The sequence below is a fragment of the Eleutherodactylus coqui genome, chromosome 6 (genome assembly GCF_035609145.1).
Source record: "Eleutherodactylus coqui strain aEleCoq1 chromosome 6, aEleCoq1.hap1, whole genome shotgun sequence".
NCBI lineage: Eukaryota > Metazoa > Chordata > Amphibia > Anura > Eleutherodactylidae > Eleutherodactylus > Eleutherodactylus coqui.
This window is the reverse complement of record NC_089842.1, coordinates 227524447-227550526: the sequence shown is the minus strand read 5'-3', so window position 1 is coordinate 227550526 and position 26080 is coordinate 227524447. Positions and strand designations below refer to the sequence as shown.

The window sequence follows — 26080 nt, the reverse complement described above, 5'->3', positions numbered from 1 at the left end:
TACTGCATAGCATATTTTTGTCCGTGTATGTGTTAGCAGCACTATGTAACAGTGTTATTTAGCCATCTGTATGGCAGTTCTAATTAAGCACTATATGCTTATTTGTACACTATATGATATTGAGGGCGCCAATATCTGTGGTACTTCCCCAAATCTCTCAGTGGGTCGCTGACCTCTGGGGTACAATGGTGCAGTTTTTTTTATTATTGCCAGTCCATGTGCTCTAGCTTTGCCCATTTCGGACGGCCAATTAGTTGATCTTCTTTTGAAAATTTGGCACCTACTTGTCTAAAAGAAGTTCTTTTAAAAGTTTCACATATGCCAATAACGTCATTTACGGTACAATTACAAGGCGTTTACGAAGGACTGGAGCCAGGGAAGGCGAGAATCGTTCTACCAAGATTATTCCAAGCTTCTTCCACAATGAAATCACTCGGGGCTGTGTAATTGGCCGCCCTTCCACCTGACAGGGTGAGACTTGTTCACTCACTTTCGGTTATGAGAGGTTTTGATTGTTTCAAATCTTCTTAAAGGGGTAGAAAAAAAACAAAATCTAAACCTTCTTTACATAACAAACTGCAAATTAAAAAATTCCCCCCAAAATATGACTTTTTGAAGAAAATTCTTTTGATACTTTTCAAAAATTTCCCACTAAAACCTAAATTTCTAACCGTTTTTTTCCCCCTTTTTCACAGGATGACAATTGGGGTGAAACCACTACAGTTGTCACAGGGACTTCTGAACACAGCATATCCCATGATGACATCACACGTATCACTAAGGACATGGAGGATAGTGCCAACTTGGACTGCTCCCGGCACTTTGGGGTCATCATCGGTGGAGCGTTGGCACTCATCTCATTCCTGACCCCTATAGCCTTTATGCTGTTGCCCAAAGTTTTACCGTGGGATCTGGAAACCTGTGGTACACCTTGTGAGGGTCTATTTATCTCCGTGGCCTTCAAACTCCTCATCCTTCTTGTTGGCAGCTGGGCACTTTTCTTCCGTCGGCCCAAAGCTTTCTTCCCTCGAGTGTTCGTCTTCCGAGCTCTGATCATGGTCCTCATCTTCTTGCTGGTGGTGTCCTACTGGCTTTTCTACGCAGTCCGTATCTTGACGACGGCGGAGAGGAATTACCAGGGGATAGTACAGTACGCCGTATCGCTTGTGGATGCACTTCTCTTTGTTCACTACTTGGCCGTTGTCTTGCTGGAACTGAGACAACTCCAGCCTCAGTTCACCATCAAGGTTGTCAGGTCCACGGATGGAGCGAGCAGACATTACAATGTTGGCCACTTAAGGTAAGTCAGCCATGAGCATGGTGCCTAAAGTAGAAAGGCTCCCAAAAACTTCAAATATGTAAGACATTTCTACAACATCTACTACCTTTAATGTTGGGAAACTCCATCGAAGAATCGATTTTTGGCCCATTTCACTGCATAAGTCCTCACACCTAAGCTTATGACCCCTTGTAATCTTCTAGCTGCCACCATAAAACTATTTGTTTGCTTTTATATGATCCATTAGAAATGAAATTTGCATTGGACATGCTTGATTACCATAGTCAACCATGCTTGACCGCTAGCATTATGCCAGCCAGTTCTGCCTCGTGATTTACAGGTGGCCATTAGATTAGAATAGTGAAAATTGACTATTAGAAGGAAGAATCTAGCGCTAGACCGCATGGCGATGGTGGCGCTAAAAGCAGTTTTTATTGTTATAGCTGTAAATGATGAAATGGAGGAAGTTTTGTTTATTGTTGTGCTCCATCATTTGTATTGGTAATGTAAATTTTTTGTGGTTATTAAAAGGGTTGCCATAGTAACCTCACAGAATTTTTTTAATGAGCTATGCAAAAGCGGTAATGGGAAATGAGCGGAATGTAAATGAACCTGAAAACAAATGTAGCCCATAATGCACCCAATGGGGGTCAGGGAGTTCTCATCTCAGAAGTCGATGTGTCTCCCTGCAGATTTTCCTACTTACTAGACTCTGCAACTGGAATGTTTTTCACATTTTTCTTACAAAATTGTAAAAAAAAGGTTATAACGTAATGGTTATTCTGTTTTCTAGTAGGAAATGCACCACCGCACCACCATACCACCAGTTATACCTGACCCCTTTCACAGCTTGAAGGAGATATACAGAATCTTTCAAAAACAGCACCACCTCTTTCTACAGGTTTTGTCTAGTATTGCAGCTCAACTTCAGTTCAGTGGAGCCCAGCTGTAATACCATGTGCAAAACCTGTGGACACGGGGGGGGCCCTATCTTTGGAAGAAATCAATCATGCTTTTCTGATACTACACATGCCTATTAAAGGGGTTATCCAGTTGTAAACTATTGATAACTTGTTCTCAGGATAGGTCATCAATAGATTTGCGGGGGTCTGCCGCCCAGGATTAGCTGTTCATCCAGTTAATATGCTTCTGCATTGATATAATTTCTGCAGGAAGCAGACAGCTCTGTTGTCTCAGCAGTGGCCAGGCTTGGTATTGCAGGCATTGAAATGAATAGGATCTTTTCCTGTAATACCAAGCCTGGCCACTGCAGTGGAAATAGAGCTGTCTGCTTCTTGCAGAAATCAGATCAATGCATGAGTACCTCTGTCTGAACAGCTAATTATTGGGGGGAAGGGGTTTCTGGATGGCAGACCCCTGCAAATTTAGTATGGAGGCAGTAGTTTATAAGTGGACAACCCATTTAAAGTGGTTTTATACATGTTTGAACCAGCGTAAAATAGACAGTGGTCTTGATTTAATGGGTAAAATGGGGAGCAGCCATTATAGTGCCAGGATGTAAGTGTTGGCTTCTCTGCGCACTCCTAAGAAGCCAGGGCTAGCTCAGCACTGTTCTGGCACAGGTTCTCCACCCCACAACAAACACCATTTGACCAGCAAGGAGAGGGTCCTCTCTCGCCACGAGCTCCATGACATCTGCAGGGTCTCCTTCCATGGTATGTACACCCTTGGTTTGAACCCTTAGTGTCTTCTTAAAGAGGTCCTGTCATGTTTTGGGGTCATCGGGTCTGGCAGGTGACATCGGACTCCTTCAGCCCGCTGATGTCCGTCATCAACCGTTTCACAACTAACGGAGGAGTACCCAAAACACGAGCTGCACCAGAACCAGTGGGGCTTCAGCTGCTTAGCTACACAGCCAGTCCTGCTGAGCGGAGGGCAAGTCCTCATTAAGATGTTGGATAACTATGCTCTGCACTACGGAGACGGCAAACCACTCTTAAAGGAGCACTAAACACAGAAGATCGCAGCGCTTCCTCCCTTCATCTCCTCCTTTCCTTATGATCCTAGTTGATCGCCTATTACAATGTAATCTCTTAGTGACAGCGATTTTCATTCATTGGTGACCCATAACTTGTTTACATACTCGTATAGGGCTTGTTTTTTGTGGGAGAAGCCCCCACAAGGGGTGCATTAGAATGTGTTGGAGAACTTTTCTATAACATTTTTTTTAATGAGAGGAAGATGGGTGACTTCATCCCCTCCTCCTCCCCAGAATTCTGCAATTGTTCGTTGGGCTTCATTTTTCTGGTGTTCATCATTCAGTAAAAATGAACATAACTTTTTTTTATAATTTTAATTTTATTTACTACTTTTGAACACTGAAAAAAAACCTTTTGAAGAAAAAACCTTTGACTCCACATCTTCGCAGTCTAGGACCCAGAACATTTTTTTTTTTCCGGCAGTGGAGCTCAGAGAGGGCTTTTATATTGCAGGAAGAGTTGTAGCTTTTATTGGTACCGTTTTAAGTTACGTGTGACTTTTTGGATTGTTTTTTTTATTGCATTTTTTTCTGAGGCGAACAAAAAGAAAATGGCAATTCTGGCATTAGTTTTTAAAATTTATTTTTATGTGAGATAAATATTTTTATTGTCAGAGTTGCTATGAAAGCAGTAACACTTATATGTTGCTGCTTTAAAAAAAAATGAAAATTTCCTCATAAACCCCTTTTTTAAATGGAAAAAATACCAGAATTTTATTTCTTTAAACTATCTTTTTTCCCCCTAAATTAAACTTTTACTGAATTCTTTTTTTTAAAATTTTTTTATTTTTTAGTCCCTCGAAACTAAAAAATGGCGATCATCTGTTCACTAGGATAGTACATTGCATTACATATGTAGTGCATACTACTATATCCTTGACATCAGCCTATTGTACTTTTCCAGAGGCAGGATCTAATAGACTAAGTTACAGGGCAGTTAAGTAGGTCTTTGTCAAGCCTCTGGCTGCTATGGGAACCCATTGGTACTTTGTGATCACTGTGGAGGGTGTGGATGGGTGACAGAAGAAGTCCCCTCCCCTGTCATCTGCTTACATGCTGCAGTTGCTATCGATTGTGAAATGTAAAGGGGATTAAACTGCAGGATCTGAGGTTTCTCTACTCCTGGCTGTTAGAGCAGGAGCCTAGCTGTCAGTCAGCCAAGCCACCATTTTTAAAAAGATGTATGTGCAGCTTTAAAGCCCATTCTAGCATCAGTAAAAAGGTGAATTGGCAGTCACTAAGAGGTTAAACTGAGAAATTATATATAAAGAAATCGGTTTTCCAGGACATTGGCCATGTCTCTTTCCTTGTCGACATCCTCACTGTTCTGTGCCTGGATGTAATACAGCTGACTGCAGCAGGAGCCTCTCCCCTCTGATAAAAAATTAAGCCCTGCCCCTTTGCCTAGCCTTGCTCCAGCCATACATGGAGCCACCCAGCAGGAGATGTAATGGTATTCTCTGTGGGATTTCTCCAAGACGGATTTGCAGTAATTTCTGCATGTTCTTGAAATGGTAGTGCACCTATATTTCCCCTTTACTATAATCATTCATTTCTAGGTTTAGTGTTCCTTTTTGAAGTGGACCCCCGCTGTCATCATTTCTTTTCGAACCCCTCTTCATTTTTCCAACACGGCCTAACACGATTTGATGCACACTGCACATTGGTACTCTCAAATGAACAGTACTGGCCAACCAGAGCAGCCGGTAATGTCTGAGGCACCAGTAGGGATCAGTGTGGATTAGAATTTCTCTGGCCATCTTGGAAGAACTAAATGTAGCCCCAGGGACAAGAACAACTGCATCCAAATGGGTTGAAAGTACAGCAGCGTGTGATTCTGGGAACATAGTAACACTTAAAGGAGTTGTGTAGTTGTAAACTATTGGTGGTCTTTTCTCAGGACAGGCTAATATTAGTAGATCAGTGGGGGTCTGCTGCCCAGAACCTCCACTGGTCAGCTGTTTGCCAGGCTAGGACACTTGTGCACTGGACTGATATTTGCTGGAAGCGGACAGCTTTGCATCTGCTAAAGTGGCCAGGCGTGGTATTGCAGGCCGAATTCCCACTCATTTCAATAGAAACTTGGCTTGTAATACCAAGCCTGGACACTGCAGTAGGAACGGCGCTGTCTGCTTCCTGCAAAAAATCAGCTCAGTGTATAATTTTACTGCCCTGGTGAACAGCTGATTGGCAGGGGCCCTTTGCAAGCTGTCCTGAGGATAGGCCATGAATAGATTACAACTGGAGAACCCCTTTAAGGCTGCTCATAGACTTTAGGTGTAGCTTCCTAAACCTATTAATGTTCAGGTTTCCCTATTCTATCACTAATGAATATTAGGACACCTCTTGATCTCTTCCTTCACCATTCAGGTAAAAAGGTTTTACTTAAGAAGTATCCAGCATACTTGGTTCTCTTGTTCTGCGGTGCCAGCAGGTACCCTTAATGACTCTTTACTGGCGCTCCAGTATAGGGTGGTGCATTTCCTACTGTTTGTTCACGCAGGCTCTTTCTGTAATGTGTTTTGCTTTTCCTCATTGGTTCCCGTGACCCTTTCGTATTCTCCTTGTGTCTCCTTTTTTTTTTTTTTGCCTCCTGCCCTACACAAATTTATATCTATTTTATTTTGGCACCTGGTCCTACCCTGTCCTGTTTTCCTCTCACAGTATCCAACGAGTTGCTGTATGGATTTTGGAAAATTATTATCACGACTTCCCTGTCTACAACCCTGCTCTCCTGAACTTGCCAAAATCCATCCTGTCCAAGAAAATGTCTGGCTTCAAGGTCTACTCCCTCGAGGGTGAGATGTTGTTTCCCCCCACTAGAACACCCCAATCTTCTCCTTAATGTCTTCACCTGATGTCCTCTAATCTGTTATATATGATTCCGTGTCAACATTGACTTTGTCGCTTGCAGTCTCTAATAACTTGGGCAACTCTTGTCTTAGAAAACATGTCGAATTTTTATTTTATGATGAATGAGCGTTTCATGTGGTTTTGACTCTTCTACGGCAGGGGTCCCCAACTCCAGTCCTCAGGGACCACCAACAGGTCATGTTTTCAGGATCTCTTATAGTAGGAACACTTGTGGCAATGTCTGAGGCACTGACAATAATTACATCACCTGTTCATTACTGAGGACATCCAGAAAACATGACCTGTGGGGGTCCCTGAGGACTGGAGTTGGGGAACACTGTTCTACGGCAATGTGCCATGTCAAAATGTCTGCCAAAAGGGGCATTGAACAAAAAGCCTTTCCGATATTGATTTGTTGTACTGTTGCATTCAGTCCAATGTTATAGTATCGGCTACATTGAGATTGGATCAAGTTGCTTAGATGATATACATTTGGTGAATCAGCTTCTCTCGACAACTTGAAGAAAATAATTGCTTTTTCCTTGTTGAAAACTCTACTTGGCTGGTGTATTGTTAAGATCGAGTGGATCATCTGAAGCTTTGATACCTTACCATGTAACACATTACCTTGGGAATACACTTAAAGTAATTTTTTAACTTGGAGTGTATGACAACTTGAGTGGACCTCTTGGGCAACTTATTACGGACCTCTAAATATGACCATATTGAATGTTGGCCAAACCAAGCAATCTTGGTGATACTATTTGACCATGAAATGTGTGAGGATGTCTCAACTCTCCCCAATGGTAAATAATGGGGCAAGAAGCGTCAAGGGATGTTGAATTTCATTATGCCCAACTCCCTTTTTTTTTTTTCTTCTCAGGGCAAATAAGATTCCATTGGAGGGATTTGGCAGTGGTTTAGAGTACTTTTACATGACACTTGCTCCTGTGCTTTCACACAGGCGTGATAGTTCTGTAAATGGAAGAAGAGCATGCTGGAGATCTACTCTGGCCGCCCGCCTCCATTCACCGTGAACAGGAAGTCATTCATAGATGAACGACTGCCTGTTTAAACTGAGTGAGAAGTCACTCTCTAATCTTTTCATTTCAGTGAACTGAAACAAAGTGACTAGCAACTGAGCGATTTCTTTCTCAGTACCTTATCAGGTCCTGCTTTTATTGGCGATGGTTGGCCCATGTAAAAGCTTCCCTTCAGTCATTCTGTGTAAAGGGACTTTGAGATCTCTTTTAGCCACTCGCCTCCGTTCACTGCAAACAGGTAGTAGTTCATAGATTTACACAGTAGACAAACACCAATCAATGAGTTTAGGGCTCATCTACATTACCTTTACATTGCCGATTTCAGACTTGGTCTATGAAAATTAGTGATTGTGTCTCTCCAACCGATCCCCCACAATAGAGAATCCTCTCTCAGCAACACATCCCCTGTTTACATGGGGAGTTGATAATCACACTGTCTGATAGTCAAACAAGCATTCTTTTGAGCATTAGATCTCTTGTCCTAAGGCCAGGTCCAAGTTTATATGCCGATTTTGGTCAAACCTTCTAGGATCCTTTAAGTGGTGGCCAAATGGGAGACTGAACAGGTAGTATTTTATTCAGCAAACTTCCTTAACTGTGAGGGAGGCCATTCTCTAATGGGTGCACAGGATTCCAATGAACCTTTACGTAGGATCCAATTTACTCTTCTCATTCTCTTTTTAGTCATGGGAACATTCTGATTATAGCACACAGGCATTTTACACTTTCTGTGGTGGACACATGAGACTCAACGCTTTTTTTTATATAAAATGCGGTCCTACAAAAAGACTCTTAGAAAATGGAGCTATCGCCGGGGCTACCTCCACCCATTTCACTTCCATGACCTCTATAACTGTCTAGAATAGTAGACAAAGTAAAAAATCCTTTGGTCTTCTAGGTCTCCTTCCATTGAATAGCTGTTGGGAGGGGGCCTCTCTTTATGATGGAGGTTGCAGAATTCCACCTCCTGAAATCGCGGTCCCTTTAGGGCACTGTGAGTTGAATATCAAACCTTGAATTTCTGAAACTTCAAAGCCAGCCTGTCACATGCATTGAGGCCTCATTAAGTTTCTGTGCTGACTTGAAATATAGGTTGACACGTCGGGCTCCCTTTTTTTATATTAAGACCATGTTAACCCCTTTGAGCCTACCTCTAGTTTGTAAGCCCTCATCTTGGAGCATTCATCCTACCAACTTTTACGATGTAAGGAGAGCTCGAAGATGTCTGTACAAGGGGCTACATACTTCGGGTGTGAATCTAACCACCCACCCCCAACTCTCGAAAGGACTTGAGAAAAGTTAACATTGGTTGCTTTTCTTGGAAGTGATGGTGTTACGGCACTCTGCCCCCCGAGCGCCAGTTGGGGTGCCCTGAACTCCAGCACCCCCACTGTCCCTGCCTACTTGCCTCGGCCCTGGCTAACCCCAGGCCGACAACTGGACGGCGGTCCCTGCCCTGGCTAGGGACCTGGCGACTGACAAGCAGGAAACTACCTAATGGGGGGAACAGAGTGCCGACAGAGGAGGCAGATGAATCAGACCAACAAAACTTACAAGGCTGGAGATGGGACTCACAGGCAAACTGGCAGGGTGCTGGATAGCAACTAGTGCTGACTGGGCCAGACTAGATTAGAGGCAAACAGAACCAACATCACCGAAGAGACAACAGGTTTCGACAACGACTTATGGAACCCCCTGCGACCCCTCCTTTTGCGATTTCCAGAGGACCGGTACCCCTTCTGTCCCACCCTGTACGGCTCAAATACCGACAGACTCTCCTCACAACGCAACTGCCTACGAGACCCCACCCCTTTCTTCCGTCCCCTATGCAGGGCATCGGTGGCGACATCAGCAGCAGGGCAGGCGGACGGGGTTTGAAGGTAAGTGAGACCTCGGGGACTGAGTGCGGTATCGACTGGGCAGGGAGGAAGGGAAGCGTGATGGCTATGGCAGGATGGCCCCCACTGGGTTAGCTCCCCAGTGTGGCCCAATCGAATTGGGGGTTGTGCAACGCCAGCCACGGCATCCCTAGTATCATGTCTACCGACATTTTCTCCATTACCAGGAACGATAGACCTTCCGAATGGCGACCCCCCCACCGTGAGTTGTAACACTGGGGTCCTCCATCGTACCAAGCCCGAAGCAAGAGGAGTAGCATCAATGCTAGCAAAACGAATTGGCGTCTTTAGCGCCACAAATTCAGCCCTCAGGGGCTCAACGAGACGCATGCTTATCAGGTTAGCAGCTGCTCCGGAATCAATAAACGCCTGCCCTAGGCGGGAGAAGTTCCGGAATCTAACCTGACAGGGTATCAGAAGTCTAGGACGTACCTGAGGTCCTAGGCGACCCTCCCTGCAATCGCCTAGGACTGGAAGTCTTTCTGCCGATTCAGACTGTGGACGCTGAGGCCTCCGGGGGCAGGTTATCACCCGATGTCCAGCTTTCCCGCAGTAGAGACAGAGATGATGTAATAACCGAATCCGGCGTCGCTCCTCGGGGTCCAGCAGGTCCAGTTCCATAGGTTCGGGAACAGAGACTGGTACGGGCGGGGAGGGGACAGGACAAATGACCTCCCTGACTCTATGGGTCGGTCTATCTTGCTTCCCAGCCCTGAGCCTCCTATCTGCCTTCACTGCTAACTCCATAGCCTCCTTTAAGGACCCGGGAACGGGATGGGAGATCAACAGTTCTTTGACCGCGTCCGAGAGACCTTGCATAAAAACGTCTTTCAGGGCGCTATCGTTCCATGCAGTATCACCCGCATAGCGTCTGAAACTGGAGCAATAATCCTCCACACAAAGCGACCCCTGATGCAGCGCCAGCAACCGTGAAACCGCCAACCCCACTCTGTCCGGTTCATCGAAGATGCCCCCAAATTCCTGAAAAAAGGAGTCCACCGAATGCAGGGAGGGGGAACCCTCGGGAATGGAAAAGGCCCAAGTCTGGGCAGAGCCCCGCAGCAGGGACATTATGAGCCCGACCCTCTGGACCTCCGAGCCGGAAGAGCGGGGACGCATCCGAAAAAACAGGCGACACGCCTGTTGAAAAACGAAAAACTTGTTCCTCTCCCCAGAGAACACCTCGGGAAGAGGGCACTTGGGTTCGGGGCTGGTTGCGGCGTCCGCCCCCTGCGACACCCCCCGCTGCTCCTGGGCCACCATGCGGGCGGATAAATCCTGGATCACAGGCACCAGGGCCTGCAGCTGGTTTGTGAGGGAACTGATCGCCTCCATGACAAACGGTTTTTAAGGGCCAGTTATTATGTTACGGCACTCTGCCCCCCGAGCGCCAGTTGGGGTGCCCTGATCTCCAGCACCCCCACTGTCCCTGCCTACTTGCCTCGGCCCTGGCTAACCCCAGGCGGACAACTGGACGGCGGTCCCTGCCCTGGCTAGGGACCTGGCGACTGACAAGCAGGAACCTACCTAATGGGGGGAACAGAGTGCCGACAGAGGAGGCAGATGAATCAGATCAACAAAACTGACAAGGCTGGAGATGGAACTCACAGGCAAACTGGCAGGGTGCTGGATAGCAACTAGTGCTGACTGGGCCAGACTAGATTAGAGGCAAACAGAACCAACACAAACAGACAGAGTAATAGGGGACCAGAGGGAGCTGACCGACAACTAGGGACTGACTGAGGAGACCCGCAGACAGACTGGCTAGGTGCATGCAGAACCAATAACTGGCAATGAGCTCAGTTCACTGCCAGTCTTTTAACCACAAGGTTCCGCCCAGGGGCGGAGAGTGGGAGGAGGCAACTCCACCCACTGCTGCATAAGAAGAACGGAGGAGGGCGGGCGGCACCCTACGGGCGGACACGCCCACGCCGCCGCCCACAGCTGCTGGGATAACCTCGACACAGGGCTCCAGGCCGCCGGAGCGACGCGCCGTGCTGTATGGTAACAGATGGGTAGTCCTGCGTTCCTTAGGATGACTCTAACCAGAATTGAGTACAAGCTGAAGATGCACAACTTGTAGTCTATCGAGAGAAGTCTTCAAAGATCTTCTACTGGTTATTAACCGTAGTGACTTAGAGTTGCATTGCAAAGGCTATAACTCAGTAACAGCCATATGAGGGCTTCTTTTTTAGGTGTGGGTGTGGGGGTGATGAGGTTAATTTTTAATGGCAGCACTGTGGGCTGCATATAATATGTTGTAGAACTTTTTATTGCATTTGTTAGGAGATCAGAAAACCTTCCAGAAATTCTGCCATTTGATTATTTTGGTTTTGTTTTCACGGCATTCACCGTTCAATAAAAATAGGATGATCGATTGTTTTTTGGTTTTTTTTTTAAAGGAAATTTCCAATTTTTGTTGCTACCAGTTTGAGGTACATGTGACTTCATGTCATTTGCTTACATACCGTAGTTATTTATTATGGCATGTTAGGCCCCATGTCCACGGGGAAAATCAAGGCCCGCTGCGGATTCTTCATGGAGAATCCGTAGTGGGTCCCTCCTGCCCCGCGGACATGAGGCCAAAAAATAAGAATAAACTCACCTCTCCGGACGCTGCGGTTCTTCCTTCCTTCCTGGCCGGATCTTCTTTCTTCGACCCGGCGGATGTGCTCGGCACGCCGGCAGCGTGCCTCGCGCATGCGCCGGATACATCCGCCGGGCCGAAGAAAGAAGATCCAGCCGGGAAGGAAGGGAGACCTGCAGCGTCCAGGACAGGTGAGTTTTAATTATGGTACGGGTGTTCCGCGGATCCGGACAGCTTCCATAGGCTTCGCCGTCCCCGCGGGAGACCTTCACGAAAATGGAGCATGTCCGGATTTTTTCCCGCACACGGATCCGCGCCTTAAAGGAAAAATGACATCCGCAGGTATTTAACTGCCTGCAGGTGTCCAATGCATCCCTATGGGGCGCGGATCCACGTGCGGGAAAAACGCTGCGGATTTTAACCCCATGGACATGAGGCCTACGTTTTTTTTTTCTCCATTAATGGCAGTTAGAGCAGGAGCCTGGCTGTCAGTAGTCAGCCAAGACAAAAAGGTGTTTTAGCCGTCACGAACAAGTTAATTTACTACGCAAAATGTATTGGGGTTTTTTTGCAATTTATAGTTGATCAGTCTAATTTACTAGGCAGAAGACCATGAAGACCTGTCTTGTAAGATTTGTCTACCAGTTAAGCAATGCTGCAAAGTTCAGTAGACCAACGACATCGTTAATGGTGACTTAGTTCCCCTCTTACACTTTATGGGTGACATTCTATGTTCTCCATTTCTTACCATCAATTCCTTAAATCATTCTTTCTAAAATGTCCAAATGTCTCAAACTCTTTGGTTGGGGTTACATTTTCTTTCCTTGTTCTCTTTAATTCTAACTTCCATTTTTTCTTTTTTTATAGAAAATTCTACTAACAACTCAACAGGTCAGTCCCGGGCGGTGATAGCGGCTGCCGCCAGGAGGAGAGACAACAGCCACAATGAGTATTATTACGAAGAGGCCGAACACGAGCGAAGAGTGCGGAAAAGGAAAGCAAGGTAACTCCACAAAACCTCTTCAATGATGGGGCAATCCCATCTGGGTGACTTTTACCATGATATGCCAGGGCATAGCTAATGCTGATAATAGTACCCGGTTATAGATGGATGAGATACATTGAAGACTATGGGAACAGACTACAGGTTATGTTGCAAACCCACTCAATCTAATGACATGTCAATGTGGCCGGCCTAAGGATGTGACCTCTGCAGTCATACGTGGTTACATTTCTTACTGCCCTTATGGCCCGGGCACCAAGAGCTTGTACCCCCGCTTTATTGACTTGACAGTATTATTTGGCCAACTATTTGGTATCTTTGGCAGTTTTATTTGTGCACTGTACAGTAGGTTATAGCTACAGCATAAGGGAGGGAGATATCGATAGAAGTTCCTACGCAGGACATCCTCCAACCAAAGACTGGTTCTGCATGGCAAGGCTGGCATCACCGTGTAACCAAAGCTTCACTAATGAAAACTGGTAAGCAACAACTTAAAAGGGAACCTTTTAAATACCAAACTTGGTTCCTTATTGGGCCCCTGAAGACTTGGTGTTGAGAGAGGATTTTGGTTAAACTTTAAAGAAGTTGTCTGGTAACAGAGGTTTTCCAGGGAAATACTATTGATGACCTATTCTCAGGGATAGCTCATCAATCGTTGATCAGCTGGGGTCCGCCACTTGAGACCCCGGCTAATCGCGTGCCTGTTATTGGCCACTACACACAGAGGTACTTGGTGGAAGCTGCTGCTTCGACCCCCATATAGTGGCCGGAGCTTGTAACTGCAGTCTGGGGTCTCTGGTAGACACTTGCTTAAATATTATTTCCTTATCCTGCTGAAAGGTTATCAGTAGTCTACAAATGGACAACCCCTTTAAGGGCATCTCCATTTTGTTGCCGCATTTCATGAAGGATCATATATTACCATATAGTGCCAAAATATTCTAATTAACTGCTGTACAAAATCCTCATTTTGGCCCACAACGGAGCATCTGTGACAGGTTTTAATCTAGTTCAGACATCCTTGGATTAGTGAAGATTTATGGTATGTCTTTTAAGCTTGTCTGTATTACTCTGCCTCCTCTTATGTCAGCTGAGTATGTCTTACCCCAGACTGGTGTCGAGTAAGACCTGTACTGACCTGCAGCTCCATCTATCATCATCTGCCTCTTAATGATGAACTCTGCGTAGATGGATGTAATTTACAATAATTGTCAACAAGTGAAGCCCTGGAATTTGGCGTGATGGTCTCACAAAAAGTTTCACCTTGTTGCCTTTATTACCAACAGAATTTATTAAGAGGGCACAATGATGGCTATACAGCATGTAGTCAAAAAGACGGATCCAGCGCTAGATCTCACTATTGGTGTCCTATATGGAAATAAGCATAGCGTACTTGAATAGGAAGGCATGAATGAACCTATAGGATGGTATGGCACACGGGCCCCTGGGGACCCCAGAACAGGGATTTCAATTTTGTATTGTGGCCCCTGTAAGAAGTGGAAGAGAAGTGCGTGAGAAGCAAAAATCCACTTTCTTCGTTGCTCTGCATTCCGTGGGATCACTGCTGTGACTGAAGTAAGGAAAGTCTACTGGAAGTGGCCTCCTACGATACATGCATGGAGCCAATTGATTGTGCAGTCTAGGGCTGACATTATCATTGTGGGACTGTGTTAATAAATGGTGAAGCCCAATTTAGTGCAGATGCAATGCAAATACTAGTAAAAGTTGAGCCCAATCAGAAGACCATGCTGATTTCAGTATGAACATGTGAGTTGGAATTTGATGTGATCACCTCATTAGACCGGTGTTCATTCCAGGGAATCAACGTGAATCCGTACCTGAATCTCCTGTAGATGGTGGATGACCTCTCCCTATCGTAGGAGAGGGATATCCCTTCCAGTGTACTTTCCATAATTCAGCTATAGCAGTGGTCCCACGGCACTTCGCGAGATGCATAACACAGTCGTTGACACGGGCCCTAACTCTCTCCACAACACACAATTGAAATCCATGTTCCGAGACCCCCAGGGGCCCGTGCACCATAGCTTTGTAAGGCGCTTCCATACCTTCTTAGTCAATGTAGGACATCAGTATTGAGATATAGCACTGGATCAGTCTTTTTGACTCCACCCTGTAGATGTCGGCCATTGCCAACTTTCATATTTTAGAGTCAGGTTCACTACGTTTGCCCTGCATTGTTTACTACTTGTTTAGCCACACAATGGAGCCCCAGCATTCGTGGTAGGTCGGGCGTTGTGCACAGCCAATTATTTCCAATTCCAAGGTAGCGTAGCCATGGAGCAACAAACGGGTAGGAAGATACCCGGGCCCACTAGCACACATTGTAAGTGTGCAGAGCTCGCCCTTTTTAAATCCTCCTCCCTCTTCTTGCATTGCCCGAGAGCTCTTACCCCTGTGCGGCACTACCTCATCCATGTTTAAAATAAACCATAAAACCTGTCACATTATACACTTGGAACAACAAAACAAAATGAAACCAGTAAAGAGCAATAGAAATGAAGAGGTCCCCTCTACACAAACAGTTATGAAGTTCCACCATCACCAAAACTGGGGTGTAGGAAGAATGGTTGGCCAATGATATGTGGCTATTATGACATTCGAATGTGCAAAGGTTTATTTTTTAAGATGGTTGATTTTGTCATCCTAGGTTGGTAGTTGCTGTAGAAGAAGCTTTCACTCACATTAAGAGGCTACAGGAAGAGGACCAGAAAAACCCACGTGAGATCATGGACCCCAGAGAGGCTGCCCAGGCTATCTTTGCCTCAATGGCTAGAGCGATGCAGAAGTATCTCCGGACAACAAAACAGCAGCCGTACCACACCATGGAGAGCATCCTGCAACACCTTGAGTTCTGCATCACCCACGACATGACTCCAAAGGTTAGTGGGGGTAACCTTTTAATGGCCATATATGTCTGAAGGAGTGGGATCTTTCTGCTGTTAAAAAAAAAATTAAGCTGGTGGTATCCTCATTTATAGAACCTCTATACCAAATATTGGCAAAGCAGATCTCGAAGAACCTCTTCTTCTTACCTGCTGCTGTACAAACTCTAGACCTTCCCATCTACGTTATCTCTTCAGCTATGACTTAATGATCTGACCCAACTTGAAGTACTTGTCGGACAACCCCAGTTATTTTTAGTCGGAGATGTCAAACACCTCTCCGGTTCCAGATGTTTAACCCATTAATGATAGACCTGTTTTTTTTTTTAATTTTTGGTATTTCCTCCCCATTTTCCAACATTGTAACTTTTGTGCATCCATTGACGTAGCAGTTTGAGGGCTTGTTTTTTACAGGTTGAGTTGTTTTTTCTTTTTTTCATTGTAGAGGCATTGTTCCATTTCCTCATTGACAGGCCTTGTAACATGGCTAGCAAGCCAAACCAGGGTACCGAGGAATTTCGTGCCTCGTCAGGGCACACAGTAGGGTTCTGCTTGGCTAGATGAGAAGCCGCCAGCTTGAGTCCAAGTAGTAATTCCTAGATAGCAGGTGGCATTGGAACATCCAAAAATCTGGCTTCATCCTGGTACATTCCTGAATGTTTTTGACTGCAGTTACCAGCTTAATTGTCGGTCCTCCAAGCTATATTTCCCAATGGGAGTCCGGCGCTAGCGTTACTGGATGCCGCTCTATTTTCTCCTGATATGCCCTACGAAACGTTTCCTGCTGAGGTGTTAAGCTTGTGTAGGACAACTTGCTAAACTGTGGCTTAAACTCTGTCCCTATTAAGCTGTAAATTCTCTACACGTAATCTGATATTTTAGTTTTTCTTCCGCCTTTAAGATACAAACCTGCCCCCTAGTGTTCACGAATATGAACTACAGCACAAGTGTCAACTCCCGTAGGATAACAAGGCTATCGGTTTCACGCAGGCAGGCTTTACTATCCCTCACGCTCACATTTTATTAAATATTCACATCTCTCATTCATATTTAATCATGGGCTCTCCGCAGAAGCCTTTGTCGTACGTCGAGCAGATGCGCGGATCGCACCCTGAAGCCTTTAATAAAAGGCCGTGAAAAGCTCTGAGACCTTTTAAAACAACCATTCCTCAGATCGTAAACACTTGGCTTATGTGTCAGGCGACGGGTTAGAATAGAGTTTGTATCCTTGCAATTTTTTTTTTTCCTTTCCATTGAATTTTTAACTCCGCCTCTTGGCTCCGACCACAACGGTCTGCTGCGTTGAGTCTGTAATCCCCAGCTGGCTCTTGGGGTTAGGTCTTGTCCAACAAGTTGACTACTTGTCTCCCAGTTGATGCAAGTTTTTCTGAAATGTTTTTTGGACTAAAAAAAATTGTAGAACATTGTAGTTTTTTGTATTTTGACTCTTTTAATGTTCTTTAGTTTGGATTGCAAATAAGGGAGATGGAACAATACCTCTGCGGCGCCACCTATTGGATGGCAGCATTCCTGCAAATCGATGTCCGACCCTTTTTGACGTGTGGCGTGGACTCTACTCCTGAGCCCGCTACATGCACACTTCACAACTGCCTGACGTAAATTTACATTAGTTGGTCATGGGGCCGGACAGCCACACCTACAGAAAAGAGAAGCGGGCTAAGTGATCCATTGCTATTCTTACTATACCTACCAGCAGGGCTACCGTCTTGTAAAAAGTGACTCTTCATAGGGGGTTATTCCCCACTAGTCTATGGTTCAGGGGAGAATTAGTTCTGCATCATGGCTATGGTACACAACACTTGACCCTCTCCTGTGCCAGACAATGGCCTTCGGGTTTGCCATGGTTGCTAATTAAAAAGAATAGCGATAATAAACTGCAGTACAAAAGTACAACTGTGTATTATCTAAGAAATCATAAGATCACAGGTTCAAGTCCCCGAGAGAGAAAAGTTTAAAAATAGTTTTTTATATTTTATGTGGTCTTTTAAAAACTTTTTGTATGTCTTCCCTTTAGGCCTCCTGCACACGGGCGCGTAGGCCCACGCATGCAGGTTTCCCACTGTTGAGTTCGACCCAGTGCCCAGCCTGTGACCTCTGCATACCTGTCCGGCGGCTTCTTTCTGCACTGCGGATGTGCTAGCCGGCACTCCGCTGCGCGTATGTGATGACGCGGATCCCATGATACTTTCGCATTGCTCACTGTGGTAGTGCTGCAGGATGGACGGCTTCTATGGAAGCCGTCGGTGCGCAGGCCGCACAGAATTGCTGTGATTTCTTCTCCGCGAGCGGAAAATCGCAATCTATTTTGCCATAGCATGCTATGGGGTGGTATTTGATGCGGATGTCCACCGTGGACTCCGCAATGCAAATCTGGCCGTGTGGAGGAGGCCTCCTTCGTTCATATGCATCCTAAAACGAAAATGGGACCTATAAAAATTAGTTAGTCATGCAAAAGAGCAGGCCCTCACAGAGCTCCGTCCATGATAAAATAAAATGTTCTGAATGCTGAAGGTTTTATATTATGCAAAGGTAGAAAAGCCTAAAAATACAGTGGACCTAACTTTTTTTCTTGTTGGTTCGTATAATTATGACAATCCAAAAATTAATGTCGCATTGCATGGTGAACGCCATAACAAAAGAAAAAAAATCTATGGCAGAATTAAATTTTCGCCCAGCAGAAGTTAAGAGTTCTATACAATTCAAGTACACCAACATGGTAACCATAAAAACTACAGCTTGCCATGTAAAGCACAGGCCCACATACGGCCATGCCAAAGAAGAAAGAAGTTATGGCAATCTTTTTGGATTATTCTCTCTAAGTCCCAAACTAGGCAGAGTCCTTAAATGGTTAATCAAACATACTTTTTTTGTTTTTAAACTAACTATAATACTGGCATTGCTGTGGAAAAGGTCTTTTTTTTTTTTTTTTTTTTTTTTTTTTAAATTCCTGTTCCATATGCTAATTAGGCCCTATGGTCCAGTAGCCGTACCCAGACCATTCGAGCCACCCACTTGATTGCTGTGGATGACATGCTTCCATCATCCATGAGCCGTTCCAGATCTCCTGATCGGAACCCCACGGTCAGTGCCACAACACGGTGGTACAGAGTGGAAGCAGTTAGCTCCAACCCCGGTGTAGTGGCTGCCACTTATAATTGTGATCTCAACTGTCATTAATTTTATTGAGAGTTGTACCTATAATTACCAGTACCGGCCACTACACGGGTCAGAGCACCTGTTTCTGCTCCATAATTCTGGCATTACTAGTTGCCCGGAAAACCCCTTTTAATTACTGTTTTTGATTGATGGAAATAAAAATATTCCTTTCCGACTCCTCAAAATCTTTTTAATTGACACAGGTTAACTGCATGAGTGCTTGTGTCATTATGTTGACAGAGTAATCCTAAAGTGCTACAATGGATTCTCTCTTATCTATAGGGTTTCTTACCAACAACAAAACCTGGAAGAACCCGCATAAGCAAACCATATACAAACTCCATGCAGATGTTGACCCTAATCAGATTCGAAATTCTAATCTTATACCCCAGTATTAACCTTTGTGCCCGATGCTGCTTTCCTAATAGTTTTGACTATACTTGCTTACTGTGTCCAATTGTTAATGGTTCACACAATTATAACACCTTGGCATCAGTGCAGTTTCAGAAGTTCTCCATGTGCCATTAGTTATGAAATATGATGAGGTGGGTTCGTTCTCCCCCCCGCCCCCTCACCAAAAAAGGCAATAAGTTTTGAATCTCTTATTAACTCCTTTTTAAAAAATGTTTCTCTTTCCTCCCCAGGCTTTTCTTGAGAGGTACTTGGGCCCAGGACCAACTATCCAGTACCACAAGGATCGCTGGCTGGCTAAACAGTGGACTTTAGTCAGCGAGGAACCAGTGACCAATGGATTGAAAGACGGTGTTGTGTTTGTTCTAAAGCGTCAAGACTTCAGCTTGGTGGTTAGCACTAAAAAGATACCCTTCTTTAAGCTCTCAGAAGAATTTGTAGACCCCAAATCACATAAATTCGTAATGAGGCTTCAGTCAGAGACCTCAGTTTGAAATCTAAGGACCTTCACCCACATGGAAGTGGAATACAAAGGAAAGATGGCCACGACTTTTGTACATCTCTGGTTGTCTTTATTCCTTGGTGGCTTTTTACGAACTCTAAGTTGACTTTTTACAAAAACCTCAACATGCCTTCCTTGGGTATGCACCAAACAGGAACTACTGGTAAGTCTGTTATCACCCATCAAAACTTAAGGACCTACGTGGAATCTCATTACTTCCATTTCAAGAAGGGAATTAGACCCCTTTCTTCTCGCTACCAGGGTGCTCAATGACTCTCACCATAGAGCCGGTGCTTCTGTCTGGTTCCTAAGTAGTATTATTTTTCGTCTGTCCATCTTGGCAATAATTGAGATCTACTACTGTTTGCATCAGCCGAAACTTCAGGAATAAGACCACCTACTCCGGAGTTTCTTCAGGACCTCTCGATAAACATCTTCACCAGCCAAAGGCCATAAACGGATACAAATGTTTGGTGCCAAAAAACAAAGGGCTATCAGTTGATGCTTTTTCTATCCTCTGAATTTCTTGGTGCTGTCCTCACCGAGGTCCACCTCTAGCTTTTTGAAGCATGGAGTGCTCCAGAAGATACTTTGAATCTATGGATGTGGTTTATTCCAGATGATGATCCTCTATAACTTAGTAGCTTTCAAAAATACCGAAGTGAGGGTTGGCAAAAAAAGCTTTCTTGTTGATTTTACAATTTTTTTTTTTTTTTTAAGTCCAGGCAGGTTTTGTTGAAAACCACTAAACTGTGGCACTGTGTTTTTTTAAAAAAATATTTCTAATTTGTACAAAATAGAAACTTCAAATCTGTAAATGTACCCGTACATATGTAGGCAGGATATCAACTTTTTTTTGTATACCATTGAGATTGTAAATTCACCAACATAGTATGTCATAAACTTCTCCAATAGCTTTTTTTTTTTTTTTGTTTTAGTTCACGCACCACTTTTTCTGTTTCGAAGGTGCCAACCAGGAAATTACCAACAGTTGCATTCCAATATGATGTCTCTGGATTAACTCCATAACACTCGAAGTGCACTAACAGCCTTGTCATCTCGTTTACAGTCTATAGGCCCCTCTGATTGGCTTGCCTATTTATGTTGACATGATCATTTTAGTATTTTGCCATCTTTTTGGGGGAAAAAGGTGGGAAAAAATTGTAACACTTGTGTCTTTTTTTTTTTTTTTCTTAATTTTCAAATTCCTTTTTGTTTTCCTCTTCTCTGCGAGGAGAGGCAGTAGGATGTGGTGTTTACAAGAATCCATTTACATTTTTCCCTCCATTGTGATGTCTCTCACTTTTAATATAAAAAAGGACTTTAAAATTTCTAGCTTCTCACTACTGAAGGACGTAAAAAAAAAAATAAGATAAAATAAAGTTGTTTTTACACTACCTAACTTATTTGTTGACAAATGAGTAAATCGATGTGTGAAAGGATGTTCGTCTATTTTTATTGGGTTGGGTTGAACTTGGCCCAAAAATTAATTCTAAGGCTACGCATCTCATCCAGCACCAGACACCTCTCCAAAATGGAGAATCCTCTTGATACTCTTCTTCCTTGATCCTTGATATTCATCTTCTTGATATGTGTTGTCTACCTATTAACTATTGATGACCTATCCTTAGGACCTCAGTATAGATTATCAATAGTTGATCGATGGTGGTCCACTGCTTGGGACCCCAGCTGATTAGCTGTTCTTCCAGCAGCTGTGTATGAAGCAGAGGGAAGACAACTTCATGCACATTGCAGGGCCTGGGTTGGTAATACAGGCGCTGTTCCCATTAAATTCAATACAATATCAATTGTGGTGGCCTAATAATTGTCAACATTCAGTAGATCACTGTGACTTGAGGGGGTTGTCAAGGGAGGGGACATACTTACCCTGTCCAGCAGTATCGGAGCTTCCATTTCAGGCCCAGTTTCAACACAAAGTCAAATGGTTTTGGCTCTTCCATTGCCCATGATGTCTTGGTGGTTTGAAACATTTCAAGTTAGCTAGCCTTTTTCTCATGATGGTGGTTGCGGATTGGCTATGGGTCAACCAGGTGGAGATCAAAATGCTGATAGTAAGCAGTGAAGCAAGGGACCAGGTCTAACTGTTTACGTGGCAGTCCATGTTCCCAGGAGCCTCCCATGTAGGGTATGGGCAGAGACCACAACTTAGACTTTATAATAACTTTAATTAACAATGCTGTACTTCACCCCCCACAGCCACTTGCTTAAAGCAACTAGTGTACATTATCATAATAGGCAAAATAACCATGGAGTGGGGGAATAAACAAAAGCAGAACAAGAAAGAGGGCCTATACACCCCTGTTGCAGAGAAAGGGTCTGGCTTGGTTATTGAAATGAGCCAAATAGCCAGCCCCCTACAATGACTTCATGGGCAATGAAAGGACCATGCCACGTGACTGGGTGTTGACCATGGGTCCACTCTCTGGACAACCACTTTAATTTTATGATTTATTTGCTTGCTGTTTTGGTTTGGGTGCAAAAATTATGAAAAAAAACTTCATCTTCTCTATGGCCTTGGCTTCAACATTTGTGGCTTTCTCTATTAAGATAATTCATAGGACTGACTCTTGTGCTTTCATGAGTTTTCAAAAATTTGTCACATTATATAAATTTGCCTTAATATACCACAATAAATCCTTTCTACACATGGAAAGTAATCATTGGATTGGTTGTCCACAGTCTTCGAGAAGATGGTCTTGCACAGTATAGCAAAAAGTTTTATTCAATGAAACCTAATTAGTTGTTGTTTGCACAAGGGACATCGAGAATGAAGGTTTCTCTGATTCAATGTCCCCATGTGCTAGATTGTCGAGAATCTCTGAAAAGTGCCCATACTTACTGATGCAAAGATGCAAGGGCAGGCGCAAACACCAATTCCCAGAAACATGCAGAAGGCAAAATGTCATGAGTAGCATTTTGGCTTTTGCATGCTGCTGGGCCTTGGTGATTGTGCCTGCCCTTGCGCCTTTGTATCGGTAAGTATGGGCACTTCTCAGTGTTTTTTTTTTTTTCTTCTTTTGTATGGATTTTGATGCCTTTTTTCAGTGATCAGTTTGTAAAACTATTTTCATGCAGATGTGACCTTGCTGACAAATGCCTTCAGGTCAGATAGTGCCATTATGTGTTGAGGCAATCGGCTGGCATACAAATTGGTACACCTGCCAAAATAGGTGCTTGTGTGGTAGATGACCTCAAAGGAGCTGTATAAGACCTTCATAAAACAGCATATTTGCCACTTAATGTAAGACAGGGGTGTCAAACTCCTTTTCACTGAGGGCCACATCAGGCTTTTGGTGATCCTCAAAGGGACGATTGTAAGGCTGCCTGCAGGCACCAGAGCGGCACTCACCTGCCCCCGCTGCTCCGGCTCTGTGATGTGCCGGCTGCCGGGGCATGCGCAGAGCGGAGCCAGTGGCCGGGGAGTGACATTTCTGTGCGGGGCAGAAATAGAGCATGCCGCGATTTGTTTTCTGCGCGGACAAATCGCGGCTGTCTGCATAGGATTGCGTTTTCGAACGCAATCCTATGGCAGCTTCCACGGGCGGAAATTCATTTCTGCCCGTGTGCATGGGCCCTAAGACAGTACAGTAAGCATATTTGCATACATAATATGCAGTGAATAGAAGCCATTGATGCCAATGAGTTCCTTCACATGATGTATATTGTCACACAGCAGGACCTATTTTGTTGTGTACTGCGCACTACGATAGGCCATTGAAGTGAATGGGCCGCGCAAATATGTGGTGAATGCGCAGGAAACCTATGTTTCTATGTTCACAGAAATAATAATGAGCCCCCCCTTAGAAATAATAATGAGCCCCCCCCCTTAGAAATAATAATGAGCCCCCCCCCTTAGAAATAATAGTTCCCTCCCCCAACCCATATGCTTACCTCCTCCTTGCTGTCAGCGACGCTCCCCCTCTTCTTGCGTTGAGCCCGGATGCACACTGACGTCAGTGTGTGGCCCGGCACGCTTCCTCCCCGAGTCCTTTCCTGCGGAACTGATAGGCAGGGGACTCAGGGTAGGAGGATCCCAGCTGCACACTGATGTCAGTGTGTGCCGGGATCAGCGGTAACAGCGCGATTACCAGCGGGGAGCTGTGGCACCCCAGCAGGTAATCACTGCAGTGGTAACGAGCGTCGGCACGCCGTGGGCCACAACATGAGGCAGCAGGCCGGATTCGGCCCGCGGGCCTTGTGTTTGACACGTGATGTAAGACGTACACTTTGTCTTCTACTATATTTTATACCAGCCTAGTGCCTTGTTTTGATTCCAGTTCAACTTTTTTCATTCTTTAGTTTAGCTCCAAGTCTTCTCCACTCCAAATATTTAACTTTGAGGATGTAATTCCTGACTTCATTCATTATTTTGCACAAGGTTTCAGCTTTGAACACATGTAAATTGGTGAGAAAGGTCCATATTCATCTAAAAGTAGGAGGAGCCACCTGAAGATAATGGTCATGGACATGTCTTCCTGTCTTCAGTTCTTCACGATGGTGTGCTCCATTCTTCCCTCTTCTCCAGAAAGGATCCTGTCCATTGCATGAAGAGTTGTCAACATGTTGGGATATTAAGCCCTTACAAACACCTACAATGGCTTGTTAGTCCTCCTACACTCACAAATTCCCAGTCTTTTAAATTATCATCTCACAAATGTATACAGGTATTGTCAAATTTGAGTTTTTGACAACTGTTCAGTTTTCAAAAGTGTCCAACTCTTCCTTGCCCAAATACACCATCTTACTGACCTCACTAATGGGCATTAAACCTGCACATACATCTTTTTAAGGCCAAGGCTTAGCTGCCTACTGACAAACGGGTTCCTGCCCTAACTGTCACTAAGGGGTTAAGTAATCACTCCCATACCAATTTTAAGGCTTTTTCTAATTTGGTTACTTGAAATTTTCTTTGATCAATTAACTGCTATGGTCAAAGGAGGAAGCCGGTACATCAATGTTACCACGTCGGCATGGGCGGGCCATCCTTTCTAGCTGCTCTAGTGGATTCAGGACAACTTTTTTTATAAGGCCAATTTTTTTTTTTCTTCAACCCCAAACAACATATGAAAATGGCATCATCTAAAGCAAAAATGTCCATTACTCCACTCTTTTACCCAAATCCCAGATAACCTCCTCTGGACGAGACTGGCCTCTTCTGGCTGACACATTGTTGTGTCCTAACTTGAGAAACGTCCAGAGATGGGTGATGAATTTCGTGAGGTTTACTGATGAGGCTGTGATTGTAAAATAACACTTTTGTACATTAATTTTACTGTTTTTTTATTCTTTTGCAGGCTGTTTTATGTGCATGTCTGTAGAATACTGTAAAATGTAATTTTTTAATATATACAGAGCCTGTTTTTACAGTTTGCAGTGATTTGAGACCGTACGGCATTAGAGGGTTTTTTTTCTTAAATTTAGAATAACACTGTACAAATTTTTGTATAAAATAAACACATTTTGAACTTTTCTTTCAATTTTGGTTTGGCATTTTTGGGAGGATTGGAGAACTTTAGAGTACAGTACTAAGGCCGGTCTCACTAGAAGGAATTTGAATTGAGGTTTCCGCGATTGGCTTCTGTGCATATGATACAGTCATTCAAATGAATTGACTTTTGCGGTTTCGCTCACACGTGAGGGTAGCAATTGGGGATTCTATGAGCAGAAGAAAAGTCCCAGCATGTTCCTTTTTACCGTAGGAGCTCCATTGATCACTATGGATGAGTTCGATATGCAGTGCATACGCAATTACATTGCGTATGCACTGCGGATTAAACGCAAGTTGCTAGGAGACCAGATAACAAATGGAATAAAGAAAGCTGGAATTTGTGGGAAGATAATGCAGGACAGAGTGTTGAAGCAATACACCTGACTCTGTCCTGCATTGTTTTTTTTTTTTGTTTTTTTTTTTTAAAGTAGTTTATACTATTTCCAAAAAAAGTAGTATAAAACCAACCAAGCCTAGAGAGCAGTGTCTCGTCCTGAAAGCTCTCAAATCAGCTCTCACCACAAGAGAATGTCACCTGGGCGATAGAAGGGTCTTTACAGGGGGTTGAGCAACTTTCTGATGTTATTCCCTGCTTGTCTTCGTTCTTCCGCACGGACAAAATGCTGTACATCTGCATGCATACACGACCATATGCAATTCGCTATCGCGATCACACGCAGATTATCCACTGTGGATATCCGCTCAAGGAATCCTGCCCATTTGTGTGCATCCAGCCTAATAGATATATTTTCTATGTGTTGAAAAAAAAAGTTAAAAAGTTAATACCGCCCCATAAAATCAATAACTAGAAATATAATTGTATTTGGATGGTGCTCTGCCCATTATAATGATACAATAAAGGGGTTGTTCAGTCCTTAGAGGGTCAGAATGAGTTTAAAAAAAAATAAAATGATTC

General features: G+C 44.2%; 1 protein-coding gene across 1 annotated transcript in view; it reads left to right on the top strand.

Moving 5' to 3' along the window:
- VANGL2 (VANGL planar cell polarity protein 2) overlaps positions 1–22655 on the top strand; it is a 97359-nt gene extending 74704 nt beyond the window's left edge. Inside the window, exons 5-9 of the mRNA XM_066609021.1 lie at positions 696–1300; positions 5943–6076; positions 12527–12662; positions 15331–15562; positions 19387–22655. Of these exons, the coding sequence (XP_066465118.1) occupies positions 696–1300; positions 5943–6076; positions 12527–12662; positions 15331–15562; positions 19387–19647 (1368 nt within the window). The 3' untranslated portion in view covers positions 19648–22655. The remainder of the gene's footprint in view (positions 1–695; positions 1301–5942; positions 6077–12526; positions 12663–15330; positions 15563–19386) is intronic.
- The last annotated feature ends 3425 nt before the right edge of the window (positions 22656–26080 follow it).